At 42.0% G+C, this 22,933-nt stretch overlaps 1 protein-coding gene across 1 annotated transcript; it reads left to right on the top strand.

Annotated features, from left to right (window-relative positions):
* The first annotated feature begins 131 nt into the window (after window positions 1–131).
* SLC35F2 (solute carrier family 35 member F2) lies at window positions 132–21,387 on the top strand. Its single transcript, XM_030270315.4, has 8 exons — window positions 132–760; window positions 6,774–6,949; window positions 7,478–7,605; window positions 12,620–12,779; window positions 14,376–14,532; window positions 15,316–15,368; window positions 16,079–16,233; window positions 20,018–21,387. Exons 1-8 carry the CDS (start codon window positions 609–611, stop codon window positions 20,234–20,236), a joined length of 1,200 nt encoding a protein of 399 aa, XP_030126175.4. The 5' UTR covers window positions 132–608; the 3' UTR covers window positions 20,237–21,387.
* Window positions 21,388–22,933: the final 1,546 nt, after the last annotated feature.

The raw sequence follows: 22,933 nt of genomic DNA, 5'->3' as shown, positions 1-22,933 counted from the left end.
GCATGGGAAAGAAGCAGCGTAGCAGCGGGAGTTGAAACGTTAGAAGGCTCGAGGCTGGGAGAAAGCTGCGAGAAGCTGAACTTGCAGGGTATATGGTAACTGTTACTCCTGTAACCGGCGGATGCGCCTGAACTGCCTGCACAGCAACCAGCTGCTGCCAGGCTCCCAGGTGCCCTGGGGCTCGATGCCTGATCGGGGCTGGGGGCAAAGTAGCCCTGCAGGGACTCGCACCGGGGCACCAGGCTGGGCTGCTGCCGGGGAGCCCGCGGGAGAGCGGGAGCACCAACGTGGCGTTGGCGCCGCTAAAGCCCCCCACCGACACGCAGCGGCTGAAGGAAACTGCAGGGCCGGAGCGCGCTCGGGAGAAGCAACATCAGAAGAGCTCCGACCTCACGCCCCAGCACGAGCCGTGCCCCTCCCGGGGGCGGCCCCTCGGCGGGCACAAAGCCGGGCTCAAAGCCGGGCTCGGCCGCTCTCCGCGGAACAGTGTGCCGCTGTCCCGGTGCTGCTGTTCATCCCTTCCTTCCGCCGGGTGCCGCCTTCGGAGCGCCCGCCCTCCACCGCTCCCTGCCCGCTGCCGGCGGGCGCGGGGCCGGGGCAGCCGCGCCATGGAGGAGGCGGCCGCGGCTGTCGGGGCACTGCCGCCCGCGACTACTGCTGCTGCTGCTGCTGCTGCTGCTGGGGCCGAGCCATCGGTCGGGGCCGCCGGCTCCTCTCCGCGCCGGCTGCTGGCGCTGCTCGGGGCCAAGCTCTGCACCTGGTGAGTCCCCGGCCTCCACGTGGAGCCGCGCGGCGCCGGTCTCCCCGCCCGCCGGCTTCCGGGCCGCCCGCCGGAGCGGGGGAAGGATGGCAGGAGAGAGGAGACGCCCGCGCTGCTCTCGGCGCTGCTCTCGGCGCTGCGGCGGGCAGCGCGGCCGGGATGCGGCGGCCGCTCTGCGCCGCCGGGAGCAGCCGGGGGAGTCTGGGCTGGTGCGGGCCCGGGGTTACGGCCGGGGCTGCGCGGGGCCGAGCAGAACCCGGAGCCAAGAGCCTTTCTGCCCGGCACGGGGGAGCCCGGGGGAGCTCTGGCCACTGTCCCGAGAGCGGGCGCTCTGATGCCGGGGCTGCCCCGGGAGCGCCGCCGAGCTGCAGCCTGCGGATGCTCGGGGGCGGGAGCGCTCGGGGTCGCCTCGGCTGAGCGTGGAATTAGCGAGTGACGTTTTGAGTCTGTTGAAGTAGGACTGTGCTCTCACACATAAGCGCATGCATTTGTCTTTTTTGTTTTTCTATTTTCCGTATTTATCCCCTGCACTTTATCTGTTTTGTAGTCCTCGATCAGCATCATTATGAAGGACAGGTGATGGGGGATAGCAAAGGTAATAGAACAAAATAACTTAAACGAGGTGTGGAGTCCAGAAAGACCAATACCCCCATTTTTTCCTTCCGTGAATCAGCTTAGGATGGAGATTTGTTCAGGTATATCTCTGAAAATATGAGCACTAGTTTAAGCATGGAAAACTTACGGAAAATATCTGCCAAGCTGTGCAAACAAGCTCGTACTTCAGAAGCGCTACCTTCCACGAGAGCAAGACTACATCCTCAGTCTTCTAGGCCATCCACTTACAGCTTCACTTTCCCTCTAAGAGGGAAAAACAGTCCCTGTTTAAAAGGCTTTTTTTGAGCTATAGGTTTGGTCACTAATAGTTATTGCATAAGATTTGTCAGCCAAGGATGTGCTGGCTTTCTGCCAGCCTTGGGCTCATGAACTAGTCTGGCTGCTGGACTATGTGGTGGTGTATGCTGGACAAGCAGAGCCTCATTCCAGTGGACAAAGTCGCATCTTCTCTTTTGGTTATGACTTTTTCTCTTTTCACTGCTCATGCCTGTGAGGAGAGACCCAAAAGGCAAGACAGCAACTTGCTGAGAGTTCAGTAACCTCACCTATGCTGTTAGTTTACCAAAGGCTATACTAAGTGAGTCTGTGGAAGGTATTTGAAAGAAAATCAATGCCTTTCACTGATTTTTGAGAAGTGTTGTCTGAAATACTGAATTGATATTTTTTCTTTTTTTTTTTTTTTCCTCCAAGTGACAGCAGGCTCAGCCACTTCAGTTTTGTTTGAGGCCTTTGAGTCATAGGAAGGTTCAATAGTTTATGTAATAAACTAGGGGAGAACTAGGCTTCCCCCCCCCCCCCCCCATTTTGTTGTGTTTTTTTTTTTTCTGCCTTTTTTTCTTTTTTTTTTTAGTAGAACCATTAGAAAATATATTTCTAGTGCTTTTCTGTTTTTTATCCTTTTGCAAATTAAATTGATGTCAGTTTCAAAGCAGGACATGGAAAAACTAGCTTCTGATAATGTTAGTTCTTAAAAATATATTATGTTCTTCTTAGTTAATTACTAATTATGTTGCAATATGGGTTCAGTCTGAACTTGCATTTTCCCTTAACCACTAGCATGAAAAAGTGAGATCACTGAAATGAAAAGGTCACTTCTTCTTCTGTTTAGGAAGGGTTCAGTAGATAAAGCTAAGTGCAAGTCTACTCTGTACATGAATAGTGTTTCCAGGCTTTGCCATGTCAGTATTAGATTGGTGGCATAAATAAAACAAATATTTGCATATCTGTATTTATTATAAGTTAAAAATTCACATTAAAATTATAGGATTTACTAAACTAATTGCCAGTAAAATTGTTCACTCTGGTCTTATTAAATTTTCTTTAACTTCCTCCTATATGGATTGTATTTCAGTACTTGGTGTATTCTGCATTTCACATGGAGCCACTGAAAGCCTGAATTTCTCATGATGTTAAGAGCTGCACATTATTCAGGTGTTCACTTTAGACCAATTTGTGGCAAACTGTCATGCTCTAAAAAGTTCCAAAATGACTTTAGTTTTGCTCGAAGCCATAGATACATCTAGCTAAGATAGGGTGTCTGAAGGGAGGGCAGGAGTAATTACTTAGTAGCTTGCTATCAAGCATCAAAAGCCAAAAATAACCCACCCCCCCAAACTATGAAATGAAAGGCCTTTTCAGATCACTTACTTTGCATCATCTGAGACTCCAAAGTGAATTAGTCTTTTCCAGTGCATTAAAAAAAAAAAAAAAAAAAAAAAAAAAAAAAAAAAAAGCTGAGAGGATTAAGTTCTGGTATGGAAAAGTGGAAAAGTTAATAATTAATATATTTCAAAATCTGATCAATTATTAATAAGAAAGTCACTGTCATCGATACTCATATCAATACCAGAGTGAATGGAAACTTGTGTCTTTAAAGCATTTTTCTTAGAAGAAACTGTCATGCAAAATGCAAACCCTAGGATTTAAAGTTTGCTCTCAGGTTTTACAGAAGATCAAACATATTTTTTAAGATAAGCTATGAGCCCAAGTGCATCATGCCAGGAGCATGGCCATGTTGTCCCAATTAGAAGAAATTATTTTTCATGCTTTGGCAAATGGTGTGAGGGGAAACCATTGCTGCTTCCTGCTGAGGCTTCCACCTGGCATTGGGGAGCAGTCAGGGCAAGAGGCTGTTACCTTATACACAGCTGAGAAAGCTGCCAGTTACAGAGCATTTTGGGATTCACAGAAGACTTTTTGAGGTCAGCTTTCCACTGTTGGTGGACTAAGTCTTTCTGTGGACTAAGTCTTTTTGATGTTAACATTTTGAATCTGTTCAGGTGAGAAAAAAAATCCTTGAATTAAAATAGACAAAAAATAGGGAAGGGCATGAGGTGTGATGAAGCCTGCTTGCTCTGTCAGACACCTTTGTTACAGTAGAAGTAACTCTGTAGTACTGCCAAGACATATATTAACTAAATAGCAATGGTTGGTAGGGCAGTAACCACAAAGCAAACAGTTCTGGAGGTTCTGGACTTGCCTCTGCTCCCAAATGCAGGAATGCAAGAAGATAATTCCTTAGGTATTTTGAACTGGGGAAATTTGGTTATTAGAAAAGCTGAGGATCACCTTAGTGGAGTTACTTCATTGCAAGAGGGTAGATGGGTCTGTCTTGTTTACAGTAAATGATGGTTGGAGCTCAATTGTGAACAAATTTGAATGGCAGCAGGTTTTCCCCATTCTACCCTCTCACTGGAACATGGTTGCTATCCAGTTTGCCAGAATGCTGCATGTAGAGTCCAGGCCTTTGCTGTAGAGAAGGTGCTGTAGTTCAGGAGGAGCAGCTTCCCCTTGCAACTCATATCCTAGACAAAAATGTTTAAAGCCCTACCACACAGAAGTCCATGTTAAACGAGCCTCCTTAAACAGACTTGTGGTGTGGTATTGCCTGTGCTTCTGCCCTTCTCTGTGGCAGCACCCAGCAGGTGGGTGAAGAGGAGTTTGTGTCCACATCAGGGCTTCTGCCAGCCAAGGCAGCTTTGACCTCTCCTGGTGTCGAATTGACGAGTGCAGTTCATTTTTAGTTTATTTAGTTCATTTTGTGCAGCATGCAAGCTTTGCTCCAGTAAAACTGTAGCAGTTTTGCCTAGTCATGCCTCCATTCATGTCTGATCCCTACCTCCACCCTCTCCTACCAGCTAGTCCAAGTGCAGGATGGGTTTGGTCCAATAAACTGCTAAAGGCTTGCAGTGTTCCTTGAGTGCTGATGGTCAAGAAGAAAAATTTTTCTGCTAGTTTGGGGCAAGAAGTTTTATTTGAATAATAAAAAGTATATGTGGTTTTTTTTAAATGCCTGAAACCATGTTCTTGTATGTTGTTCACCACAGTGTATTTTCCTTTGAATTTCAGTGGGTCTCCTGTCATTTTACCTGTTGCAAAGAAGCCAGAGTTTGCAGGGCTGGCAAAGGGCAAGCTGGAATCCTCATCCTTGCCTGCTTGAAATTTTAGCTAACCTACATCACATTTGTTCTAATGGCAACTGATTAAATTCTTTATGTGACCAGAATAATATATTTCTGCATTAATCAGAATGTGTCTGAGTTGTTCACTAAATAGCACAATCAGCATTGACCAGAATATAAAGAAATGAAAAAGAAATAATTTAAAATATAGCAGAAATGAGGTTGGTTCATTTTTTTCTTCTGCTATTTTTAATGAAATCCACCCACCACTACCCCCACAGATTTAGAAGTCCCCTTAGAAATGAGAATGTTTTTCTTTCACACACCAGTAAATTACTCATATAAGACTGGATAGTACCTTACAAGATTGTCACATGATATATAATACTTAGGAGTGTGAATGTGCACCATTCCTGGCATTGGCAAGACAAACTGTAGTAAAGCATGGGATTCAAATCTCTTAGACATACAGCGTGGCCAGACTTCGTAGAGATTTGCTGTCTCATCAGAATGGACTTGGAGAGAAAAATGTGCCCAGCAGCATTTTTGAAGTCAGAAGAGCTTGGTGTCAGGCTGAATTGAAAACAGGATTCATGCAGGTGCACTAGAGTCTGTGCAAGGAAGACGCCTCCCTTCCAAAAGGGGGGATTGATTGCATGATTGTAGTCGGGTTTAGCAGTGTCAAGCACACCCTTCTCATTGCCTGGCAGCTGGATTGCACAGCACAGCAGAGCAGGGTGACTGGTACTTACTGCACTGGGGTCTCCCACCTTGGGAAAACAGCCACTGTTACTCTCGGGTGGTGTGCTTGACACATGGGTGTCCAGCCAGAAATCAGCGTGGAGAGGTGTGGGTACAGGGTAGATGCAGAATCCTAATGAGGTCCTTTCTTCCCTTTGATTAATTTGAATGGAAACAAATTAATCGATTTTGAAGACAGTTAAATTGTCATCTGTAGTCTTCAGAGCAAACAGATTAAATGTGAACTTAAGAGACCTGTACAGACAACACAGGGCTGAGCTCCTGTCATTATATATTGTGAATCTGCAGAGACTGGGGTGGTACAAATCTATATAGGTCCACTGGCAGGAGAAAGAGCAAGCAAAAAAAAATACACAGCGTTACATGCACCTGTTTGTCTAGTAGCATCTGGAATAGTTCATCTTGCGTTAGGTGAAGAAATGCTACTAAAAGAGCATGAGCTTTTTTTTTTTTGTCCCTGCTGGCTGTGGGTGGGACTTAAGAGCCGTAAATGCAAATGTGATCTCTACCCAAAATGCATTCTTGACTTCATCCTCGGTTGCAGCAGAACACGATGTAATAGAACTGAAAAAATTCACAATAAGTATTAATTATAATAAGTCTTATTATAAGAAAGATCTATTTTATGGTGAGAACAAGCAATCACTGGAACAACCTCCAGAGGGATTTTGTGGAGGCCCCATCCCTGGAGGTTTGCAAGATGCAACTGGACAGGGTGCTAAATAGTCTCCTTGAGTCTCCTTTTCCCATGAAAGGTTGGACCAGATGGTCTTTCAAGAACCTTCCAAACTGACCTGTTACTTGGTTTTATGATTAATACTTTTGTGTTCCTTTAGCACTGCTCATCTAAGGTCTCGGCTCACTAAAACTCAGTCAGGATGGAATTCTGGAGGGCGAAGGATTTAACTCAAAACTTGCCTAATAAGAATAAAACCTGCTATTGGGTAGAGCCTGCCCAGGTGACCTGTTTGGAGATCCTTGCAAGTAACTGCAGTCTCCGTGGCTGATGGTTTGAGCTGGCCTCACTTCTCACGTGGCTATCCTGAGGTCAGACTAGACCTTCTGTGTGCACAAAACCCTGCTTACCTGTAGGTAACAGGACAACATTGGTTGGGAGTAGGGAAAAAAAAGTGTCAGCCTAAAATATGTCATTTTTCCTGTTAAACTAGAAAATATTTTTTTAGAAACTTGCACGTTTAATTCTAAGCTTACTGTTTTGTCTTTTATGTTCACAGGCATATTTGGAAAACTATAGTTCTGGGCCAGATGCTCTCCATGTTTATCTGTGGGACTGCTATTACTAGTCAGTACCTGGCAGAAAAATACCAAGTGAATACTCCAATGTTGCAAAGTTTCATCAACTATTTTTTGCTGCTTCTAGTTTATACAACAATGCTGGTATTTAGGACAGGTATGTGAAATATGGGATGGGAGATTCTTGTTCATCTTTTTTTTCTGTCTATATTTTAATTTCAGAATTTGAAAAAAAGACCTTAATACTCTTACTAGTTTTTAAAGTTCCTGCTTTATAGCAACACATGGAAATTAATTTTTCAGGTTAAATGTGCATTTAATTTGATATAATGTCATATCTGTTTAGGGTTTTGTGCTCTTTGGTTTGAAGTCATATGTTATATTGGGAAAAATAAGCTTTGTTTTAACACGCTTTGTTACCAGAGGCTATTTAGTATTCCTCCTATTCTTATTAATTTACTCTTTAGACAACTCTAGTCTTGCTGTGTTTTGCTTCATGTGGAAGAATTTCTGTGCTTTTCACTGTTTGCATTGTCTCCTCCCAGGCTGTGTTTCCTGTTATTGTATCTTAAGCAGGGGCAGGCAAAGTCAATCTTGGTATTATTTATGCTTCTAAAAAGCAAAATTCCCATGCAACATTTGGCTGGAAAGAAGCACATATTGATTGCTGCTTTCTTCTAAACAGGCAGTGACAATCTTTGGCAGATTTTGAAACAGAGGTGGTGGAAGTATATTATTGTGGGACTGGCTGATGTTGAAGCCAATTATATGATTGTAAAAGCCTACCAATATACAACCCTCACAAGTGTGCAGGTAAGGACTGATCTCTCTTTTAGAACTGTTGCTTTTATTACAGTTTTGGACTGGTTTCTAAAATGAGATTCATAGGACAGACATAGAAGCTATTTAAGCCTGAAAAGAACTTTCCAGTATCTATTTTCTCTCTGCAGTACAGGGAAGAGCATCCTGTATCATGAATAACCTTTCCAGGAAGCAGAGAAGATTGGCTGGTATTAACCTACGCCAGCTCTTGAGTTGAAACCCAATTATTTTGATAAAAGCACTTCTAAGAGTTTGCTGACAGCCACTCAGTTTTTTCTCATGACACAAAATAAAGATTTATGACCAGATAACAGTCACTCAGTGCAGGTTCTTGATAATAGTGAGGTGGATCTTTTGCCTAGTCCTAGAAGCTGTGGGAGGCGTTGTGAGATGTAACCCCACCTGTGAGGACACAGTGAATTGCTGCTGGTGTTGCTGCCCATGCAGTGAGGTACCAGCCTTGTGGCTTTTGCATGTGGCGGTTCAGGGCCCTCTCTGGAAGGGGTGGAAGGTAGGTCAGCATAAATAAAGTAATAGTAGACATCCTCTGCAGCACCAGTGCGTGATGCTGCATTGCTGCACTAGGATAAATCTTGTGTTCTGAAAACACTCTATAGACAGAAGGGCTAAAGCTGGGGTTTCTTTGTCACACTACTCAGACAAAAGCTGCTGGAAGAGTCAGTGTTTTCCTCCTGCCTCCAACTGCAGTCTCCTGAGCTTGCAGGGCTAGTTTCCTTGAACAAACTTAACTCAGAACACTGAGCAAAGTGGAAGTAAACCCTGCCTTTGTCTGTACTGTTAGTGAGATGTGTCAGGCCCAAGTTAACTCACTGTGTGACTTCACAGCTGCTGTGGGAACAAGGGAGAGTATGGTGCAGGAGCAAGTAGGGAGTGTGTCCATGTTGTGCCAATTCATGCCTGCTGTTACCAGTGGTGGGGATCTGTGGCTGGGGTCATGGCCCCACTTACCCAAATGAAAAAAAAGTAACATGAAGACTTGGCTGTTAGTTGGAAAGGAGTCAGTGTTTTACAGAGTCAAAGTAATAGGGGTTAATATTTAAGAGAATTCCCTGTAAAGCAATAAACTCCTGCAGTCCAGGCTCCCTTTAGAGAATTGCAGTAGATTTTCATTGCACTACTGAAGACTGGTTGTGTCTCTTGGGTTGTTTTGTCACATTTCCACTTCATACTTATGTGTTATGGCTCATTAGGTCTTTAATCTCCTTAAAAATAATGCCTAAGAAATCGAAGTTTTAAGAGTGACTTGTTTCACTCTCAAAATCAAGTTAAGCTAGTAAATGAGACACTGTTTGACCTTACAGTTCAGAGCTGAAGAAGCCAGGACTTTGATCTAAGTTCTCAGAAGTAGTAAAGCTATTCCCATGATTTCTTTCATAGAAATTAGGAAAGAATATATATAATATATTGTCCTATCCAAAAATCTCAAGCATTTTCTGAGCCTTTTTCCCTTTTGGTAACCTTGCGACTGATCAGTTCAGTAATTGCAATTTTTTTGCAGTTGCCGGTTGCCCTGAGGTTTCTTGCACATTCTCTGAAGTTACCAGTTTCTCTCCATTGTCAGAAATGAGATACAGGGAAAAATAACCCACAACAAAAGTGATTTGCTCTAGTGCAAGGCATTTTCTTTTTGTTTTTGGCAAGCAATTTTGCAGCTACATCAGTACCTGCAGTGGTTCAGAGCACCCAGCCTGATGGCCTGTCTGCAGTACTGGCTGTGAGTGGATGCCCAGGGACCATAAAAACAACACAGGGGTTTATGGCAGCTTCCCAAATGCAGTGTAATCATTGTTAAAATGCTGTCTGGCTGGAGCTTCAGCTCACCACTATGAAATGTAGCTTCAAAGATAAGTTTTTTTCAGCTCAGCAAGGAACTTCCATGTATTTTCTCTCTCACACACACACGCACACACACACAAAGGCAGAACTGGTTTCCCTTTAGTTATCAAATACCATCATTTTACAGGAGAGGTTTGGAGATTTTTAGGGTGATAACAGAGGGATGGCAGCTCTGAGCTGTTTGGCTGTAGCTGAGGTAGTACGAGGATACTCCTTGCTGCCAGTGTCCTTTTTTTGTGGCAGGACTTGACTGTGCTGCGGTTTGACCACCTATTATAGCAGGAAGCTGAGTTGGGAGAGGTTCAGGTTGGGTATCAGGAAAAGGTTCTTCACCCAGAGGGTGGTTGTGCACTGGAACAAGCTCCTCTGGGAAGTGGTCACAGCACCAACCTGAGTGAGTTCAGGAAGCATTTGGACAGCAGGCACATGGTGTGGCTCTTGTGGTGTCCTGTGCATTGCCAGGAGCTGGACTTACAAGATCCTGATAGGTCCTTTCCAACTTAGGATATTCTGTGATAACAGTTATGTGATTTATATCAAAAAACAAGCAGTATAGCTGTGGTTTGATGTTTTTAACAAGTTATTGGGCACGTTTAGCATTCGCTCTGTAGATAATTTGGATAGACACGTTTTTCAGGCAACTATTGACAGATTGTCAGCTGATGAAAGAGTGCTGGCCTCAATAGGACAAAATATAGGATGAGCCCCTGGCGCTCAGCTGGAGGTTGCCCTTAGGAAGCCTTGTGGGGAATGAGCAGGATGAGCAGTTGAGCTTTCTTGCTTACAAAGCTGTCTGAAGCTGGCAATTATAAGCAAAGCAATGACCTCCAACTGTCTATAATGATTTCTTAACCATTAAATTAAAATGTCTTTCAATAATTTACCCTACTTTTAAAACCTCTTATAAACATTGTGGCCAAAGTGTTGAGTCAAAACATTTGTTAAAAATACGGGCTAGAATTCAATAACATGAGAGTTTGAAGAGGCTCTACTGGAAATAGTAATCAGTACCACAGTACTGCTGTAAATGTTGTAAAACCTCAATAAATAATATTTATTTTTTAATTGGTGCCATTGGCACAATTCATCATGATATTACAATCGCTTTGCATCTCTTTGATCTTGATCCTGTGCAGAAGAGCTCTGTAATGTGTTAGATGAAGGGAAGGTAAGATCCAGTAGCTGAAAATCTGATTTCATCTGTCTGTAATTGAGGGTAATTGTCTCCTGGAACAGATTGCTAGAATGTGTTCATCATTTGATGCCTCTGTGTCCTGGCTGCAAGACCTCTAACCATGGTGCTGTGGTTCTCCAGGATATTCTTGGTCTGGATGCAGCAATTCCCCATCTGGAATTACTGAAAGAGCTTCTGGCTCACCATGTACTATTCCCTTCTATCCTAATTAAGATGTTTTTTAAAGGGTTTCTACTCTTTTCTGTTTGGGTTGAAAAACTTTGGAGATTGGAAGGCTACATGCTAACATCTCAGTTAATGGGAAGTGAAAGCTTACTTATTAGTAGAAGAGGTATGTCTATTTTTGCCCTTCTGGTGGTGTATCTACCACCAGAGTGGTAAAAATTTTGCTTTCTAATGCTTATAGTATTTATTGTTGTTTGATATAGTCAAAACAGTCAAATTTGAAGGAAATGTTAGAGGTCTTCTCTAACTAAAGGTAAGATAGAGAGCAAGACCTGTGACAAGATGGAAGGTCACAGTGTGGTATTTTCCATGGTATAAAGTTGTATTGAAATACTTGGTATCACATACTGGGACTCAGGTAGTTGTAATGTCTCATAATACAGCCTGAAGAAGTACTTTTATACTTCATAGACTTTACAAACTGGACAAGCTAGAGGCAATCCAAGGAGCAAAGACAAGTAGATGGAAGGATTAGAGGCAGTGTTAAGATTTAATCTGTAATAGCCTCTCGTAGCACTTTGCTTCTGAGACTTTACTATGTATAGTTATGAACAAGTAGAACCAGACTTATCAAAATGTTAGCAAGTTTGGTTGAAGCCCTTGGGGAAATGGCACAGCACAGAAGTTGACTGCAGTGGTGCACTGAGGCAGGCAGAGTCTGGAAATAAACATTACTAACTAAGGGCTCTTGCCTTGATTGTGGGGATTATATCCCAGTCCTACTGATCTGGACATATTTTGTTGGGGCTTCAAGAGGCCAGGTTTTAAGGGCTGACATTTGAGAGTAATTTCTGAGGAGTCTTTGGGAAGTTGACTGTGTGTTCTGCTGTAGGCTGTTCCTTATGTAGTTCTGCGGCACTCTTCTGAGACAGGTCAGAAAATACACCTTTTCTTTCCTTTGACAAATTCAGAAAAATCTTTTTTGTTGAATTAAATATTAAACCAATTACGATTAGCACAATGGTCTTGATGATATTTGATTATTTCAGAACAATATACCAGTCTTATGCTGCAGTATATGTTCTTCTGTATTAAGTACTCAGCTAACTCTTGCTGCTTCCTGTCCTAAAGGAGACTAGGTAGAAGATCCTTGGAAGTGTCCAAGGCCAGGTTGGAATGGTTGAGTGGAAGGTATCCCTGCCCATGGCAAGAGGGTTGGAACTACATGAACTTTAAGGTCTCTTCCAATCCAAGCAGTTTTGTGATTCTATGGGTGGGTCTAACAGCGAAGCAAAAATTTATATAAAATTTTACAGAAAAAATAAAGAAAGGAAAGATAAGTCAGAACATCAGGCCCAAAGCTGCAGGATCAGGTTCTTGCCACAGTCACGTCAATGTAAAATCAGATTACTTGTGCCATCAATAGTTCCATATTTTTGCTTCGTGTACATGGAGCCCCGGGGAGCAATGCTGTTTCAGAGCAACATCCTAGCATTGATTTGTAAAGCTGCAAAGATTGATCAGATCCATCATTAGAATACTTTCTAAATCAGTACTTTCTACCAAGAGAAACTGGACCCCTGTTCCAGCTCCTCCTTTGCTTGCAAAGTGCTTTTAAATGGTGAAATGTGGGTCTCATCTCTCTCTTAAACAAAACTACTGGGGTTGCTTTGCAGGTTTCCTGAACAGCTGATGATTGGAAGTAAGATCCTGTGCATTTGCTTTCAGGATGTTGCAGTCCAAATTTGGGGGGTGTTTCTAACTCAAACAATTTTTCTGTACACACAGCTCCTGGACTGTTTCGGGATTCCCCTGATGATGGCTTTGTCCTGGTTCATTCTCCGAGCAAGATACAGGCTGATACATTTTGTTGCTGTTGGCATCTGTTTACTGGGTGTGGGAACAATGGTGGGTGCAGACATTTTGTCAGGGAGGCAGGAAGGTGAAGGTAAGGAGTCCTTTATTGTGGGGGGAAGAGCAGAGGGATGGTTCCTGCTGTGGACAGGAACTTGTAAAACAGCAGAAGTAGTAGCAGATACAGTTCTGTTTTAAAAGAGAACATGTTGCTATTTTTATTTCTTGTCCAGGAAGAGGAGATGTTGATTTTATGGGGAGCTGTGGAATTTCTTTGCTTGTATGTTTGGATATTTCTACCACCTTAGAAAAACCCTCATGTGTTAAGTTTAAATTTTGCTGCTATTCATTAGACAGTGGGATGAAAAGTCTCATTCCTGAAAGCTTGCTCCTTTTGACTGTCATGTAAGATGGCTTAACAGAAGAAGCTGCCTCTGCCTGCAAACCTTGTTTATGCAGTATCAGCCTGCTGGCAGCCAGACTTCTCTGATTTGCAATTTTCTCTGGGTACCAGTAACACATGAGAAGTTGCTCACAGCAGCTGACTTCTCAGAGTTCTATTTGGCAGACCCAGCAGAAATGGTCCATGTGTCCACAAGGTCACAGCCTGGAAAGCAGGGGCTTACTGCAGGAGTGCAAGAGGAGATGGGGTAGGATGCCAGGGTTCCTGGGACCTCTGTGAAGGAGGCTGGGCCTTGGGGCCAGAAGCCAGCTGGGTGCAGATAAGGGCAGGTCTTGTCTTCTCTATGACAGGTACTTAAATCAACTCATATCATAGTGATCTTATTTTGAATAAGAATTTTGAATTTTCAGAGCCAGAAGCTATGAGAGAAAGTAAATTTCAGGGTATAACCTTCATCAGGCAGCATAGAGATAAGACTGTGTGCTGTTATTTTGGGGCTTTACTTAGGTAAGACATAAGACAAACTGAAGTTTAACTTTACTGCTATGTGTTACAAGTATCTTGGAGGGAGAAGAATATTTCCCTGAGACATTAAGAAGTTGTGCTTTATTTGCTGACTTAGGGATCCTTACTGCTGCTTTCCCTCATATTTTAGACATGCTTTCTCAGTGAATGCTTAGGGAGTGAAATTTTAAACCAATCGAAGGATTTAAACAGCACTGATCCTCTTGCTGCTTAGCTGATGCACAGAGACATTTAATGATGAGCGATCGTAGCACAGGGAGTCCTGTTTGCAGTATCAATACATTTCAGCAGGACACAGGGTACCACCCATCTGCAGTGCCCACTTAGGACATGGCATAAACCTGAAGCTCAGTCCAGGTCCCTCCAAAATCAACAGGCTGATTTTAGCAAGCCTTGAATCAGGCCTTACTAGAAAAGTGGGGACAATATTCTCAAAATGCATCTCTAACTGGGAATTTGCTAATTCCCTATAGTGCCTGAGGCCAGCAGAAGTAGGATTGGACCAGTTAATACAGCAGGATCTTGGCTGGGATGAGATGTAAATGCTGGGTTTAGCTCACTCCACACTGTGCAGGGTGAGGTGAATGGGCAGCAGAGTCTGTGCTCAGACACTCCTCTGTACACACAGGAAGGGTTTCCTTCTCCCTTCCCCTGCAATGAGCTAGGAAAATAGAGATTCAAGATAAATTTGCTTGCTTTTTTAAGGAAAGTTAAAAAGTATTTGTGGCATTACCCTTATTGTGGATTAATATTTCTGTACAGGTAGTGACGTGGTGATTGGAGATGTCTTAGTGCTTCTTGCTGCTTCTTTGTATGCCATTTCTAATGTGAGTGAGGAATACATTGTGAAAAATCTGAGCAGAGTGGAGTTTCTAGGAATGGTGGGCTTGTATGGGACTATTATCAGCGGTCTACAGCTGTAAGGATCTAATATTTATTTTAAAACTAATTAAGAATATACTACAGATGATTGCTTGTGTACCCTAAAATGATGTTATTAAATTCTTTGTTGCATCTGTATGTGGCCTATATCAGACTCCTTCCACTTGAATTGATTTTTGTTGGTGATCAGCATCTGTTTTATGTCCTTTTTATTTGCACTACTTTTATTGCAGCAGTTAAAGCTGAACTCCTGCAGTTGAACACATAGGATCCTTGGCTGTATTTTTTTATTTTGTTGATGTTTGTGAGAACACTCAGTATGCTGAGGACTGTTCATAGGAATGTATTTTTTAAAGAATTTTCTTTGTGGAAAAGACTGGGAGATAATTGTTAGGATGAGATCATCCATAATAAACTCAAGTTTAAAATGAAGCTATGTATTGTCTTACAAATAACCACATTTGAGTAACAGCCCAGATGCACTTAGTCTGTCTAATGAATTATATAGTCCTCATTTCTCATCATTATAGTTAATAATTTCATCAAATGGTATATCAAATAAAAATGAATTGCTGAAGGATTAAAATGCCTGTGAAGAAGGCATAAGAATTAAATAACAGTGCTCTTGACCTTCAGGCACTTTAATTTTTATGTATTTTTTCATGTTTGTTAGATGTTTGATCTAGTGTCATTCAGTAAAATTTGAAACGAAAAAATGAATGGCTTATAGATCAAAAGTTTCTTATCTATTTGGTAATTAAATTCTCTATTTTAGTATGATTTTTGTTTGTTTTTTACTATATTATATCTTTAACTCTAGAGCCATTGTGGAACATAAGGATATAATGAAAATTCAGTGGAACTGGAAAATTGGTATGTATATGACAAAATAATATGCATGTTACAGAACACTGGAAAATTGTAAGAATTTAGACTTTGAATGGTGGGACTTTCTTTCTCTGAATAACAAGCAGCATTAATACTATATTTCACAAGTTTATTTTCTTCAAACTTTGCAGCTCAGCAAAGAGAGAGGGTCTGCAGCATTGAACATTAAAACAGGTTTTGCATTTTACAGATAACTTGAAATAATTTTTCAAAATAAATTGAAATAAGTAAAAAATGAAACCTGTTTAATTACTGTGAGTGTTGTTCAATTACTGTCGTGTTTGTTGTTGAAACATCACAAGAACATTCTTCTGTTTTCTTTCCTAAATGAAGTACAGGAAAAATTGACACATTTTGACCTGAACAGAACTAAATGTTATCAGGAAGTGTGACTCTAAATGTCTTCAGGCAGCTCTTATGTTATGTAGGAATGAACAAGAACTTTCTTGTATATATACATGTGTGTATATATATGTGTGTGTTTCTTGTATATATACATATATATATATCTTCTGTAGTTATATAGATACAGTAATTCTTGCAATAGAAGGTAATCTTCCATGCTTCTCTTACATGTACATTCTCATATCTTTTAGGAGATAAAAATGCATAGTTTCAAGGCATCTGAAGAATATCAGTGCTCTACAGAACCATAGTTCTGTGCCTGAGGAGTAACGTGTCACCTTGTTTTGCAGCACTACTGTTCACAGCCTTTGCCTTGTGCATGTTTGGGCTGTACAGCTTCATGCCAGTTGTGATTAAAGTTACCAGTGCAACCTCTGTCAACTTGGCAATTCTGACTTCAGATCTCTACAGTTTCTTCCTTGGGCTTTTCCTGTTTTTATACAAGGTGAGTACATTCATTCCTTCACTTGCACATTCTTGCAGTTATATTTCTACTCCAGAATTATAAATAAAGTGTAAGGTTCTTAAAAGCCCCAGGACAGTTGTTTGCACCTGCACATTTCTGCAGCTTCTGTGATTCATTGTTGGCAGGTGTTGGTCAGGAGGAGTCATGTTAGTTAATGACAGAGCCTTGCCTTAGCCAGAGAGCCATTTTCAAACCATTTCACACTTGAAGGAATAAGTTAATGTTAAGATATAGTAAATAATTTCCCAAGGTGTTCCAATAATACAGTTCTCACTGAAAGCTCTGTGTTTGTGGAACTGTATGTTAGATCTGGTTCATTACTCCAAGTGTCGAAGGAGAGGGTTTGAATCTCCCTGTCCTGAAAGGTGTTTGGTGTCTAAAAGAAGACCAGTTTGATTTTCAGAAGATCAACTTCTTTTAGGAGTTTAATCTGTTCATTACCAGCATTTTGGGATTAGAATCAAGCTCTCTCAGGGCTGCTGCTAAGGAGAGACTAAAGGATCTGAAAAAATACTGATAAATGTATTATTCTGTACACTCTTCAAAGGCAGTTACTTTAATTGTGCTCTAAAATATATTTGGCAGTGTCTGATCAAGCTAAATAACAGTGCTGAAAGGATTTCATTCCACCCTCCACTTTCCATCCAGAACCACTTGTGAGAACCTAGTTCATTAAAGTAATTGCAGTAATTGAGTCAGCTGCTCGGTGACTGGAAGGGCTTGTGAGAGTGAGAACTTTGCTTAGGAACTTGATTAGTATTATTCCATGTGGTTGCTTTCTCTTCAGCCAGAAGCTTTTAGGTCAGATCTGTTTTCTGAAGATGAAGGCAGTGCACAGTCTCATTACGGTAGGATCTGACAGCAGCTTGATTTTCCTTTTCAGGAGTCTCTTAGCTCAGCTTTCCTCCTTGTTTTGGGTTCCAGACTTTGCTCCAAACTACAAAAGCATCCATTAAAAATGAACGCAGGAAGCAAACCATACTTACAGTCTAACAATTAAATCCTTTGAGTCACTTCCAAATGTGGATATTGGCACCCAGATCGCTTAACTCAAGAAGTGATTATAAATTTATATTCATAATAGTGAAGAGGAAGAAGAGCTTCGAGATATATAAAATTTTTATTTTTTGGGATTTTAGCTTATTTTGGGAAGAGATTTTTCTGGGAGCAGCCATCTCATAATTTCTAACACTGAGGTATTCTGGTACCGAAGGAAAAATGGGCAGGCAAAGACTTTGGGATTGTGTTGAGAGAACTTGAGATATTTATTGAAACAGGAAGTTGCATATGGGGTTAGAAAAAAAGAAGTAACAAAAAGGAGAGCAATAATAATGCCACATCTTTAGTAATCAGAGGATCTGAGATAAGTTATTATCTCATCTGTTATCTGAGATAACCATGAACTGAGAGAGCCTAATTTTGACATGGCTCTTAGCAGTAGAAAATTTTATTGCCAAGTTAACCATATAGTTTCTTAACCTACGGGGCAAAGAAACCAAGTGGGATGTTTGCTAGAATAAAAAGCACTCTGGATATGGAAATCTACAAGCAAAAAATTCAGGGAATTGCTCTGTATTCCCCTTATCAGATGATTATCAGATGATATTTCTCAACAAGCTGCTGGAGGCTTGGCTGGGCTGTAGAGTGAAGAGAGCCATGGAGAGCTCTGAATTGCCATCATCTGAGCCTGCTCTGAAACAAACAAACAGAAGGACCACAATCAGTGGCTGCAGGAGGAGAGAGTGCCCAAGTCCATGAATTGATAAAGTTTTGATTTGTGCACAGTTTTGCTAATGCACTTAACTTTTTGGCCTCGGTCATGTCTGTTTCAAGTGAAATGTGTATTTTTCTTGACTGTTTTGAACTCTTCTTTGTGGTTTTTTCCCTATTACTCCATAATGAATCCTTGCTGTGCGTCCTAATGAACTCATTATATAGATACCTGTAATCCCTCAAGAGATATTGAGAGAGATCTTCTCATGCATTAGTTGTATAAAATGCTGTAGAAGAGAGTATACTGCACAGACACTAGATGGAGATACAGTCCTCCAGTAACATTTAAAGTACTCTCTAGGCTCAGCAGTGGCAATGAGGATATCAGCTGCACAAAGTATGACTGAAATCAGTATCTGAAGCAATAAAATTGTTGCAATACTTGAAATTTAAAAAAAAGAAGGAAGAAAAAACCCAGGAAAAAACCACTAAGTTCTCCTCAAAAGGAAAACAAAGAAAGAGTGCAGGTCTGATAGGGCAGCATGGGTAATGTTGTGTCAATAAATGCAAAGATATACACAGGCCTTGAGTCACAGCTACACTGCAACAGCTTTGGCACCCTGCCTTGGTGACTGTATCCACTCCTGGAGGAATTGGCTCATCAGGATCAGAGACACTTCCAGCCTTGTGTGCACTGCGCTGCGAGAGGGGTCTCAGTTCTTGTGACTGCCCAGCCACAGGCCCTTACACACAGGCATGTGCTCACTCAGGGCCTGAGGCTGGAGAATTTGGGCAGGTGGTTGGTTACAGCCCCAGGCTCTGCCCATTTGCTGGGAACAGGTCAGTGGGAGGTATGACCATGGGTGATCCTGCTGCCTCTAGTGGGATAGTTCAGAGCTTGATGCTTCCTCCTGTGTGGGGTGAGCGCCTGAGTCCAAGGTCATCCAGGCAAACAGCCAGCAAGGTGAGATAAGAGGGCACTTAAGACAAGGCCACTGTGTTTCAGTCTGATTTTCCTTTTGTGTGTTGCCATCTAAGAGTTTCCAAAGCAAGTGACTGCCAGCTAGGAATTGCAGTGACTAAATTGTAGATGCCTTAGTCTTTTTTGGAGGAGAGTCCACTAAGTCCTACCATTCATTTCATCCTGATAAACCAGAACATATTTTTCAGGCATGTCTAAGGAAGCTAAGGAGGTTAGAGGATACTGACAGAGGTGTGTAGGATATGCTGGTCCTTCTTCCTAGTATTTAATCAGTGTGGTTTGATAAAGGGAATATGGAGGATTTTAGTAAACCTGCTGAAAATTGTTCCTGTCTGTGGATAACTTCAACACTTGGTGTTATTGAATCTGGTGTTATGTAGTAAGTATTTGTCTTTCTGTCAAGGTGGATGAATCTTGGCAATTACTGTAATTTCAACAGGCAAGTGAACAATAGAGTGCCTGATGTACCTCTGCAATTTGTACTTTTTAGCTGTCACCACTTTTCACAGCTTGCAAATGCCAATCTTGTAAAAGGAGCCCCAGCCTCTGTCCCCTCAAGGACCTGCTGGGTGTAGAGAGCAAACTGGTTTTGATCCATCAGTTACATTCATCTAGCCCTACAGATGGTTAAGAGAACTAGCTGGAGACTTGCAATAGCACAGAGATTCATCTCTTGCCAGAACCTGAAATACTTGCATGTGCTGGATCAAAATTCTCTGAGGGGTAGAGTGTTTCAGTATTCATGTAAGTAAACAACTTTCATTCAGTATGACTGTGTTTACACCCATTTGTTCTCTCTGTTAACATTCTTGTGTGTAGACCTGAGGAAACTCCCTGTCCAACAGTCTTGGGAGTGAGGTGCATGAGAAAATCAGACAGTGGCCCAAGTCTTTAAGTAAATAGAGCTTTTTAATTTTGGTTTTCAGAGCTAAATCCAGCTCATGGTGATAATCCTCATTAAAATAATTTTTACAAGGAAGGGTAGCTTTCACATTCTTGAAACAAGGCAGCGTTGGCATGTTCTTGCATCAGGCGAGACTGAATGCATCTCTTTCTCTCCTCTGCCAGTTTTCAGGTCTTTACATCGTGTCCTTTGTTATCATCATGGTGGGCTTCACCCTGTACTGCTCAACCCCTACTCAGACGGCAGAACCCAGGGCCCTGCCGCAGCCCAGCAGCGCCGGCCTGGACAACGCGGCACTAAAGCTGGAGGAGAACGACGGCGACACCCCAGCCGTAGCTGTGCAGTTCTCCAGAGGAGAAACTGTGGTGGTCAGCACCAATTAAAGAAATGGCAGCACTTCAAAACAGAGCCTTCCTTTTTAATTGCCAAATTTCCCTCAAATATTAATCCAGAGAACTGTCCTACTGCCAAGGCACATGTCATACTGTGCTGGGTTTAATGCACTTGATAGACTTTTAAGGCCAGATCCTCAATCAGTGAAACTGTATTGATTTGCCCTTGCAGAAAATCTGGCCTTTAGATGAAGACAGATTAGTATTTATGTGGAGTTGCTGGAAAGTGAGAGACTGTTATTTTTAAGTGCTTAATTAACTTAACTACAAACACTTAGGGAAAAAAACTAAGCCAAAGCAAGCTCCCAGGTCACTTAATGGGGAGTGAATATGCTTTATATTGCATTAGGGACCTAAATCTACACAATGCTGTCTGAGGGCTTCATGGGTTCCACCCCTTGGTGCAGGGTGCCCTCAGACAGCATCTTGTAAAAGCTGCTCAGCTTCTCACAGGATCTGCTTCTGTAAGCCACAGTACGTTCACACACCTTCTACGTGCCACTGGACTTCATTCCTCTGCAAAGGATTTGCTGCCTACATTCCACCCAAATGTTCGTCTCTGCATATTGCTGCACTCCCTGTTGCCACTGGGGCTGCAATGTGTGTTTTTATTTGAATTTTGCTACTATGGAAAGTTTGAATATGTGTTTTTATAATTCCTCCTGTTTCCCTCTGTGGCCTGTTCTTTGGTGCATTCCTATTAGCTGTGGGGGAGGCAAAGGCAGGCTCTTTCTCTCTTCAGTAGAACTGACAGTGGTTTTTTTTTTTTCTGGATGAGAAAACAAAAAGGTTTGAATAGACGTTCACTTCTCAGTGAATTTCTCCCTGAAATGGGACACATTTCTGCTAAAAGAGTTGTAATAAAATTGGCATTTCTTCAAAAAATTGAATCATTTAAGCCAACTCTCATGGCAACAATAATGACATAATATCCAAAAGGTTAGGTGCTTTCAGTAGATAGACTGGCAATTTTCATGCCCCTCTTTATATTTACTACAATAAGTGATGAAAAAATACAAGGCTGCAGTTTTAAGATCAGTAAAACCATACTAGTGTTTTATTTTATTTTATATTTTGTATAAGCCTTAAGAGCTCAGGTGTATGAATTAAAAAAAAAATAAATAAAGTATTCAGCAGCTAGACGCTTGGTCTTGGTTTGCTTATTTTTTAAGCTAGGATTTCTTTACCGCTCAAAATTGTTTTCATTAATTTTCTCAAATAAATCTTTTACTGGCTAAACTTCGCTCTGGAACGAAATGTGGCGTTTTCTGAAGATACTGGTGATCAAATGACACAGTCTGGATTTGTGTTTCTGATGTAGTTTATTCAAGCAAAATCTTCCAGGAAAAATCTTACCTGATTGTTATTTACAAAAGGAAAACAAAGGTTCAACAGATACTACAGCAACAATTGCTGCTTTTTCACTGTGTCATTCATGCACAGAAATGTGAACAGGTGCTGATGCTTTATGGAAAGCATTTGGGTCCTCTCCCATGTAGAATGCTCCTTTTGAGGGGGAACGGTATTTATTTTATTTTCTAAAATTATGTGGTAGTAACATGAGAACACAGATCAGTGTAACATAATGTAGATTTTATCTGAAAGTGTGTGGGGAACATGTATTGGCTCAGGCTTTGGCTGGTCTTCAAAACACAGGACCATCTTGTGGTGTGGTGTGAGTGCTCAGGCAGTAGCTCATCTCCTCAGCATATAGACCATTGTAACCAAAATTGTGTAAAACATAGGTTGGATGTTTTAAAATCCACAGCCTGCATTTTTTTCTTCCAAGGCTTTTAAAATCTGACTGTTATAAGAGGTTGGAATCTGATTCAAGCAAATTGGACCAGACAGGGCTTCTGCTGAGCTGCAAGGAGAGAGGGGCAGTGTGGAGCAGCTTGGGTTCCTCAGCATGGACACTGGGACACCTTAGTGATCTGACACTTACATTCTGAGTTGAAAACTCTGTTTCACAGATACAGGCTGTGATTTAATTTCTTATGCTGTGATTTTACACCATGCTGAAGATTTCCTGGAATATTGTGGGGTAGCTCAGATTCATGTGTGCTAATGCCCCCAAGAAGGTCTTTCAAGCTCTCAGTGAGGACAAGATTGATGCTTCTGTCAATGACTCTGTGCTCTTGCCACCCTCATGATGGCTCCCATCTATCTCCTTGTGATCCTGCTGGATGGAGGCATCTGCTCCAGCAGCCTGGAACAGTGGCCAGCCACATGCTGGTGGTCATGCACACCTAGTGTCTTGCTTTTCATCACCTTAAATTTCTACCCCCGTGGAATGGCTGTCTGGATGGAGAAGAGGCAAAGTTGCCTTGCAGAAAAGTGCTGCATCACAAACCACCACCATGGTGTGGTCCAAGCTCTGGGCACATGAGGTACTTGAAGCCTGACCTTAAAGAGTTCTCAGCATTGTGTGGGAGGGGACCAGATATATCAGTCATCTTTGCTGTCTGTCCCGTGAATCAGAAGGAAGTGGGTGCAGACTGTTGAAGAAAGATCCATTGCTTCAGAGCACAAGTGACACATGTATTGCTTGTGGGGAAACAAATGTTCAGTTAACGAATCACATATGCCAGATCCTCTGGTACCTCTGAGACAAGGTGCCTGGGTGAGCCTTTAACATAAATCTTTCTGGAATGTCGGAATAAGCTGGAGAAAAAAAAATAAATCCAT

The sequence above is a fragment of the Taeniopygia guttata genome, chromosome 1, assembly GCF_048771995.1.
Source record: "Taeniopygia guttata chromosome 1, bTaeGut7.mat, whole genome shotgun sequence".
Lineage (NCBI taxonomy): Eukaryota > Metazoa > Chordata > Aves > Passeriformes > Estrildidae > Taeniopygia > Taeniopygia guttata.
This window is presented reverse-complemented; position numbering and strand designations above follow the sequence as displayed.